This window comes from Belonocnema kinseyi, chromosome 2 (genome assembly GCF_010883055.1).
Source record: "Belonocnema kinseyi isolate 2016_QV_RU_SX_M_011 chromosome 2, B_treatae_v1, whole genome shotgun sequence".
Taxonomy (NCBI): domain Eukaryota; kingdom Metazoa; phylum Arthropoda; class Insecta; order Hymenoptera; family Cynipidae; genus Belonocnema; species Belonocnema kinseyi.
Window position 1 is genome coordinate 95,482,919 of NC_046658.1, and position 9,754 is coordinate 95,492,672.

Genomic DNA, 9,754 nt, shown 5'->3' on the forward strand with positions numbered 1-9,754 from the left:
CATTCTTAAACACTTGTCCATAAATAATATAAATAACCATGAAGACATAACGCATCCTTGTCTAACTCCTTGAACAATATCGAAACAGTCACTCAGTTTCGATTTGCAATATTATGTTAATAAGAAAAATTAAGTTGAATGAAAAATGTAATTATTGATTAAATAATTATACTTACTAGGGGTGAAATCGAAGCTAATACTAGCATCAATTCCTCTCTTTATTTTACATGGTTTCCCCTGATCAGCTTCCTTGCAAGGGTCCACTCGAACTTCATGAACCGTGCAATTAAGTGGAGCATTGGCTGCAACAAAATTAATTATTTAGTATAAGTATACTAAACTATAAGATAATTTCACTGAAACAATTAGTTGCTAAAACATTAATTTAAAAAATTGTGGCCAACAAATTTTCATACTTTTTTTAACGTAAATTTCAACTGAATGAACGACATTTATCTTTGATTTGGCTATAAATATGATTGGAAAAGAACCAACGTTTTTGGAAGAATCTTAAAAATGGGGATTTCTGGCGTAACTTATTTTCAATATTATTATTAGTAGATTATAATTTTAAATCATTAAAATAAACATATTATATAGCTGAAACCAAATGTTGAAAGTCTGAATATAGCCCTGATTCAATAAGAATAATTTTTAAAGAAGTTTGAAACTTATAATTCAGTAACTGATAAATATAGCGCACTAGGCATGGTTTTTATAATTTTTAAATATTTTGATTGTCGCATTATCAAATTAAAATAAATTACTAAATTTAAAGTACAATAAAATATCAAATTTTAATTGAAATTTTAAATATTTATAGTGTAAGTTGCTTCAATTTTTAATGTGTATAATTCGAAATCAAATCATGTGACTTCAGACGGTTTTTAAAATAATTTAACTTTGAAGATTTACAGTGCAAATATCTTCAAATTTAAGTGTTGATGGATAAAAATTCTTAAATTTTCATAATTTTAAAGCTGAAAAGTCAAATTTTATATTCTCAAAACTCCAAAATAAAAGAAATTTGGATCGTAAATTATCAAAATTACAGCATTTTTTATACTTAAAAATTTCATTTACTTTAATTGTGTGTATTCAAACTTAATTCTTTTTTCAATTCTAAAGGTGGATAAATAAAAATCCTAAAATGTTGATAATTTTGTAGGTTAAAAGTCAAGTTTTCAATTCTAAATTTTTGAATTTTCAGATATTTTAAATATAAAAAATCAAATTTACAGAATTTTTAATAGTAAATTTTTAAGATTGAAAACTCTTTAATTTTAATTTATTCATACCATAAAAGTTATCACATATTCCATGGTAAAATTACGTATTTGTCTTATTTTATAATTTTGATGATTTTAAAGAGCAGTTTAAATTTTAATTCAATATTTCAATAATTTGAATTATGAATCCAAAGTATTAAAGTTCCTAATTTTTTATATTAACAATTAACAATTAACAATTAACAAGTATGGAATTCTTAAAATATAGAATGTTAAATTATTTTATTTTCAAGATTTACAATTTGAAAATATGTAAGTTCGAATTTTTTTAAATCGGAATAATACAATCTCGAAGATTTACAACAATTACAAATTTTTTAATATTGGAGACCTATGAAAAAACATTTTTAAATTTGGATGATTTTGGAAATCAAAAGTAAATTTTATATCTACGGAATTTAAGACATTTCGAATTTAAAGCATAAAAATCCCAGAATTTCTAATAGTAAAATTAAAAACTTGCGCAATGACAATTTTTTAAATTAAACTACAATTGGTTTTAAAGATTTATAAATACAAATGATTGAACTTTGACAATTTTGAAGATCAAAAGCTACGTGTTCAATTCTAAATCTTCTAAATTAAAGAAATTGGAATATTAATTGGAATACTGTTACATTTTGAAGATGTGTAAATAAAAATTCAACTGTCTACTGTTTAATTCTGAATCTTGGAACTTGAAAAAATTTCGAATGTGTCAGGCGTAAAATTACAGAATTTTGAATAGTAAAATTTGAAACTTGTGACATTTTTATTTGCAGATCGAAAAAAATTTAAATATATATTTCTCTGAAATTATAAATTTAACTGGTTAATTGAAGAGTAGTTTAAAGTTGCTGACCCGAATAAGAAAATGACTCGGCTGCGGATTGAGATAAAAATTGTAATCTTTGGTTTAAATAAAAAAAACATATTCCCAAAATATTCATTTTCTGAATCAGAATAAAAACGTTTTTGTCTGACAAAGTGAACCAATTCCGAGAAATCGCCCAAGAATTTTATGGTTAAAATTGTCAACATTTTGAAAATTGGTTCTCGGTAGCGATTTTAACACTTTAACACTTTTTGTACCAATTCTTTGATGAATTTTCAATTTAATAAGGAAAACTTTATCAGTTTTATGAGGGCTAAATAACATGTGACTAGGAAATACCTTTTCATAAAAGATACGAAAAATTGTAAGATACAAGTTTGCAAGCCTCAAGAAAGTTATTTTATAATAAATATCTCTTACTTTTTTCACATCTTGCATAGCTTAACTGAAAAAGTAAATAATTATATTTTTTTAAAATACTTATTGCTTAATTTCCTCTAAAAATCAACATATTTTCTTTCCGAGAGATTCCGCTCCTTCAAGTATAGAAACTGCCTGATTTGAAATTGATTCAGTCCATTGCATTTTTATTAATTATTCATTAGCATTTATTATTTTTTCCGTAGATAATCATAAATAAAAATCACTTTTGAAATATTTAAGAATGAGCTATTTTGCAATATTTAAATTGAAATTCATCAATTTAATAAACAATAATTTAGTAAGGGTGGGAGTACAGGACTTGTTAACCAACATTTTTTCGAAAAGGGGCTTATTGCATAAATGATTGGTAAAAAGCTAATACACGCTGTGATAAATGGATTCGTGATAACCCTCCTTTTCTTATACAGCAATAAAAAAACTAATACATTTTAATTAAAAGTCTAGCGTAGAATTTTCACGTTGTATTTTTGCGTGGTAATAAGTTGTTTCGCTTCACGATATTTTTTGAAATTATTGCTTATTGAAAAAATGGTTTTTTTAGTCCATTACCGAATAGTCATCCATCTCAGTGCGATCCGTGACAATAAATTATGACTTTCTTGCAACAAAACCATTTAGTTGTATCAAACATTCGATATTCTCATTCAGCTTCCCAATCTCTCGGGAGTAAGCTTTTTTATTTAAACGAAAGATTACATGTTTAATTTCAATCCACAGTCAAATAATTTCTAAATTGTGGTCAGTGTTACATTGAAATTCAAGTGACCTTCTAGTCTCAGAACAGGCCGATTTCGAATAAAATATCATACATCACTCGTGGGGACAGACATGTACTTGTGTGGAACAAATGCGTGCTGCAACATTGTTGTCTCCGTAAAGACCTCTCTAAACCTTTTTGTGATGTAATATACTATTAATTAGTTTTTTTCATTTGATTTTTTAATATTTCTTTGTATAAACTATACGCTTGTTTATCGTGGGCAATATTTTTGGGATAGTTTGGAGATATTAAAAGCCCTAAAAATATTTCACTTTTTAAAAATTAAATGTTCTAAAATGTCATGTTTCTACAAGGGTTTAAACGGGAAAATTTAAAAGAATTGTCGCATGTCACGTTATTCTCCGTATTATCTCAATAAATTGTATGACTCGCGCAATTTACAATTTCCACAGTTCAAATGTCATTGTAACAAATTGACTCACGTGGGATTTTTCGATGACGTTAATTGAATTCCAAGGGAAATTTTGCACGCTTACGAGTTCTTAGAAAAAAGTCTGATGATATCTACTTATGTAGAAATTAATTACTAAAGGGTTATCAGAATTGAAAAAAATGTATAGAAATGTGCTGAGCTGTGATGTTAGTAATTGTGAAGAAAATAAGTATATTGGCAAATCTTATTTTATATGTCTAGTTGAATTTTTTATCGACACAGAAAAAGAAGTTTCTCTTTTATTAATTATATTTTAAAAATGAATTTCATGTATCATCTGTAATACAAATAAGGGATAAGAGATTTATATTTTTTCTGGGTATTTTAATCTTTATTTCTCTATATAGATTATGAGACATTGAGTCACTATTTTGAGTTTGTTAATCTTCTTTGGTGAATTGGAAATTTCGATAAGAAATTTCAGGTTTGAGATCCTTAAATGGGTTTTGAAAATACTGGCGTTATTTTCAATGAGGATTACTGTATCCTGAATAGACATCCTAATCGTGGAGTTTTGTTTATTCAGGACGATAGGAATGAGATAGTTTATCGATCTTAGTTGGTCCTCTCAACTGTGCAAAATGCAAACAGCTTTTGTCGGCAATTCCAACTTCCTATCCTTCTGAACAAATCAGCATGAGAATTCTGGATCAATCTGAAAAAATTTCTATCCCTTCCACACACTACCCCTTTCCCCTACCGAGTGAGTCACGCCTACCCCGAAAGGTAAATGGCTTAATGGTGTAATAATAATAATACTTTCATTATTGGATAAACCAGTCAATCACTTTATAGATTTATACAAAATGTAATGTGTTGAAAAATAAGCCTTCTAAGAATGGTAAAATGTTTAATGAGATTGCAAAACATTTTAAATTAGTTTTTAAAAGTTCCAAAAAGAATATGCACGACTTTAAAAAATAAATTTACAATTAGCAACATTATAAAACTGTATAAAAAATTCGAATCAGTTTAAGAGACATTTAGACATTTAGCTGAAAACATTTCAAACAATTTTGAAAAAATATGCATTTTTGAATATTTGGAAATAACAATTTTGAACCTTCTTAAAGCTTTTGTAAGCTTTTACGATAATAAAAAATTCTTAAAAATTTATAGGGAAATTTAAACTAATTTTTTATTTTTTTAAAATAATTTTCGGATAATATTTGAAATTTTTTAAAAAGCTTTTATTAAACTTTTAAAATTGTCAAAACAGCATTCGGAAGATTTGAATGCAAGCTTTTTAATTTTTTCATATTTTAAGGAAAATTTCCGAAAAACTCGAAGAATTTTAAAATATACTCAGAAGTTTGAAATTTTAGTAACTGGTTGAAGAGTAATTTCAAGTTTGAAAATATTTCTGAAAATTTTGAAGATTTACAAACAAAATTTCAAAAGTTTGAAAGGATTCAAGAAAATAAGAAACTGTTCTTGAGATGCCTGAGAAAATTTTTTAATTACTTCTTATTTTGAAAATTTAATATTTAAAGACAATTTAAAAAGATATTGAAACATCTCAAAAGATTTCTACTTTCGAAAATATGTGGAAAATTTAGGGGCCATTTTTTTAATTCTGAAAAATGTTCAAAGTTTTAGGCGTATTTCGCTTCAGTTAAAAAGGTATTTATCTTCCAAACCTCTAAAAGTCCTAAATATCTTTTATCTAACTCCAATTTATTCTAAGGTTTTCCAAAATTCTGAGAAATAAGAAAATGATAGTTTTTCGACATATCTGAAATCTGAAAAAAGTTTGAATTTTCTTAAGAAATTAGAAAAATGATATATTTATTCACCCTTAAAAATATTTAAAAATGAAAAATCAAAAAAATGTCTAGTTTTAATATTAACTATTATATTTTTCATTGAGAATTAATCTTTATTGGTTGATAATTCATCTTTTTGATTTGAAAATTAAAATCGCTACTATTTGGCTTCAAATAAAAATATTTTTAGATTAAATTTTTTTTAATATCTAGTTTCAATATCAACTATTATATTTTTCGTTGTGAATTAATCTTTTTTTGATAAAAATGTACTTTTTTGTTGAGATTTTTTTTTGGTTAGTTCAACTGTTTTTTTTTAAAATTAAAAATTGAAATATTTCTTAGTTACTAGTTGTTTAAAAATGGCACTACTTTTCATTTTTTTGTAAAGATTCATGAAATTTCCTGTTGTTCAGGAGAAAATTAATCTTTTTCGTAGAGAATTAATTAATTTGTTATAAAATTAGCTTATTTGGATAAATTCAACTATTTTTTATTTAAAATTTAAATCTTGATGGTTGTAATATCAATCATTACATTTTTCGTTCAGAATGTATCTTTTTCAATTTAAAAAAATCTACTATTTGTTTGAAGATTAACTTCTTGGTTGAAATTTTGATTCCACATAACAGAAAGCTTTAAAAATCTTTTTTATATTTTATAGAGTATCACGGTTTTATGAATTATTTAAAATAAAAGTATTCAATTGAAAAATATATATTTTAGAATGAAACAATTGCTTGCTTCAAAAATTGAAAAGGTTGAAAAAAGAATTAACTATAAAACTTCGAAGTGTCTCGTCGTCCCGAAATTCAGGACGACTAGCCTATTCTCACTATTTGTCTAGTCGTCCCGAAAATCCGGATTACTAGCCTATTTTCACTATTTGTCTAGTCGCTCCGTAAATTATGTATTTTAAAAATTTTACTCCTTTTGAGTTAGCCAAAGATTATGAAAACTGCTAGTTGTCCTTAGGAAAAATTCAGAAACGAATAAAACTAAAAGTTAGGTTATGTTTTAGAAAATGTAGTCCTTTAAGCACTAACTCATCCAAATTAATTTATATATTTGCTCTGTGTCACCGTAGTCTCAAGTTCGTTCGAAACCTCCCTATGATTTCTGCGCGCTTGGATTGGATCTTACTTTTATCATTTGAAGCTTGACAAAACTATAAAAATTTTATATTTTTCTTTATCTATTTCAGTTATTAATACAAATTCACCAAAAGCCTGAGTTTTTTTGGTGAAAGTATGGAATATCTTGGTAAAAGGTTGAGAATTTTTTAAAATAGGACTTGCTACTAGAAATAATTTAAGTCATACCCCTACCCCCTTTTCAATGGCCCAAGAGGGTGGCAAGGCACTCCTGTGACTGTTCAGAGAAATAATGTAAGATCACACCCCTGCACAGGAATTAGTGTTTTCTATAATAATGAAATAAAAGTTTAATCATGATAGGGCTGAATAATAGTGCGAGTCTCAAAGACTGAAAATTACCATATTTTATCGACTATAATTGCACTGTTAGCATTTATTCAGAAAAATTAGCTAAATGGTGAAAATTGGCTAATTGTCCCGAATTTTGGTATGACTAACATTTTTGGTAATTTTTGTTTAGCTAATAAGATAAATTTCATAAAATGCATCCTTTTCGGGACGCCTATCCAAATGGTAAAAATAGGCTAGTCGTCCCGAAATTCGGGACGACAATACGCAGCCTTAAAACTTGTATAAATATTTTTTATTAACAACAAGTTTGAAAAATAGATCAAAAAGTATATTAAAATCAGGTAATTAAAACGATTATTACAAAAGCTCCGCTTAATCAAACGAATAACAGGAAAATATTTTTGAAAATTTCTGCTTTGATGTTCCTTAAAATGACAAAACAACGTTTAATTAAAAAAAAAATAAAAACCTTTGAAACAACTAAAAACTATTCAATTTTGAAAATTCACAATTTAAAGGTCTACTATAAATATACAAAAAAGTGAAGAAATATTTTTTAAACTAAACAAGTTTGAAAAATATATTAGAAAGTATATTAAAAATCACTAAGTAAAAAATATACTTCGTTTGATTGCATTTTTTTAAAACTCTAGGTTCGGTGTTCTTCAAAATTAAAAAACAAATATTGGAAAAAAACTTTAACCTTTAAAACATTAAAAAATTACCCAAGCTGATGATTTGTAAATAATAATTTATAAATTTTAATGGTTTTGAATATAAAGCATCGAAATTATAAAGTTTAAAAATGGAAAAACTTTAAAACTTGATCATTTTTCTAATTGTAAATTTTCAATATTAATAACTAATCGGTTCTAGAGATTAATTATTTAAAATCCTACTATAACTATATAACAAATTTATAATTTTATTTTAAACTAAAGAAGCTAGAAAAATATATATAAATTTATATTAAAAATCAATAAATACAAAAACCAAAATATTTGGAAATACTTCCGATTTGTTATTCTTTAAAATGAAAAAACAAACAATATTTTGATAAAATTACAAAATATTTCAAACAATTAAAAACTTAAAACTTGCATAACATAATTTTTAATTATAAATCTATTAAATTGACAATTTTTTACAGTATTTTTTAAGTCAAATTTTTTCGAACAAAGGCTAGTTTTATTCATTACATAACTCGAGAAATTTGCTGTACTTTGAAACAAAAATAAATATTATGAATACAAATTGATGATTCTCATTTAGGAATTCATTAATTAATATTGATCAACCCGTTGAACTCTATACTTAGTTAAAATAAATTATAAAACTTTTTCCTCAAACTTGATAAAATTAAGTAAATAATTCATAAATTGAAACACTTGGAGATAAGAGCTATAAGATTAATTAATATATTACTTAAAAGATTAATTTTACTTCTTCATTTCTTCACTTAAATATAACAAAAAAGAAATAATTTTCAAAATCCAGTTTGCAAGTTATAACAAAAATTGAGACAAAAGAAACCTTTGTTCCAATTCCATTGAATCTACTTTTGTAAGAGAGACAAAACACTGTTTCAGAAGCATAATTTGTAACAGATTGGCATAAGTTTTTGTTTGTAGTTTACATGAATTTAAACAATGGATGGTGCTACGTTCGCATTTTATAAATGAATGAAAATTTTGATTTTTTTAATGGTTTAGTAATCCATAAGATTATAAGGGAAAAATACAACACATCGATAATGAAATGTGAAACAAATATTTTTGACAAATAAACAATAATTAACTGACAGAAAAAAACGGAATAATTTACTTTATTCTGAGTATTCATTATCACTATCACAATCACTAAAACGCTATAATGATTTTTAATTGAAAAAAAAGCAATTGAATACTTTCAATGCTTAATGTTCAAAATTTAAAAACTTTTTCCAAATACAACATTACCTTTAATTAATTAAATTACTGGTTGAAATTCTCTGTTTAAAACAGTGTTTCCCATACAAAACTCAAATTCCCCAAAAAGTCAATTTAGGTTGTAAAAGTGAAATTAGCTTCCCCATATCATGGAAGCCACTTTTTATTTTGGTAAAAAATTGAAACTTCGATTTTCAAAACTTTTTTGGATCAAAAATGTTCACCCTGATTCGGAAACTCATGGTCTTGGCAGTAGTTTGTTATTTTTATTTAAACTGTAGACTACATTTTTTATTGCAATCCGCATTCTAGCCAGTTCTAGTTACTGGTCAGTGTCACTTTCAGATTATCAGCTACCACATCTATTTCCTCAAAAATAGATAACTGTTCTCAATTACATTTTTTAGGCTTAATTTTATTAGACGGTTTTTTGAAATGTTTTTGAAAAAGATGCTAATGAATTAGTAATAAAAATTGAATAAAAGTACTCACGAGAAGTAGGACAAGCTTGCCATTGAACAATTTCGGCAAAGGCAGACGAGGCCAAAATTAAGAGGAAGGCAACTGCACTCTTGGTAATCATTCTTGATGTATGGTCAGCAACTGAGTGAATGTGAAAGAAAACCGATGTGACCGTCAGTCGAGGAGGAGATAACAGAGAGAGGTGGGGCATAGGTCAATGGAGATAACATCTTCCTTCCAAGACCCTCTCATGTTCCGAAAAAGTCGACTGACCAATCGGTGCTAATCCCTCCTCAGAAGAGGTCAAGCGATTTGAGAGGTTGATAAGACAAAATAGATTCTGTTTTTTCATCAATGTCCATTCTTCCAAGTTTCTTGTATTTGATTTG

At 26.1% G+C, this 9,754-nt stretch overlaps 1 protein-coding gene across 1 annotated transcript in view; it reads right to left on the reverse strand.

Annotated features, from left to right (window-relative positions):
- The window catches only part of LOC117167499 (MD-2-related lipid-recognition protein-like), a 13,222-nt gene extending 3,690 nt beyond the window's left edge, over window positions 1–9,532 (reverse strand). The window contains exons 1-2 of the mRNA XM_033352489.1: window positions 9,396–9,532; window positions 177–302 (exon numbers count right to left, since the gene is read on the reverse strand). Coding sequence (XP_033208380.1) covers window positions 177–302; window positions 9,396–9,486 — 217 coding nt within the window. The 5' untranslated portion in view covers window positions 9,487–9,532. The remainder of the gene's footprint in view (window positions 1–176; window positions 303–9,395) is intronic.
- Between the last annotated feature and the right edge of the window lie 222 nt (window positions 9,533–9,754).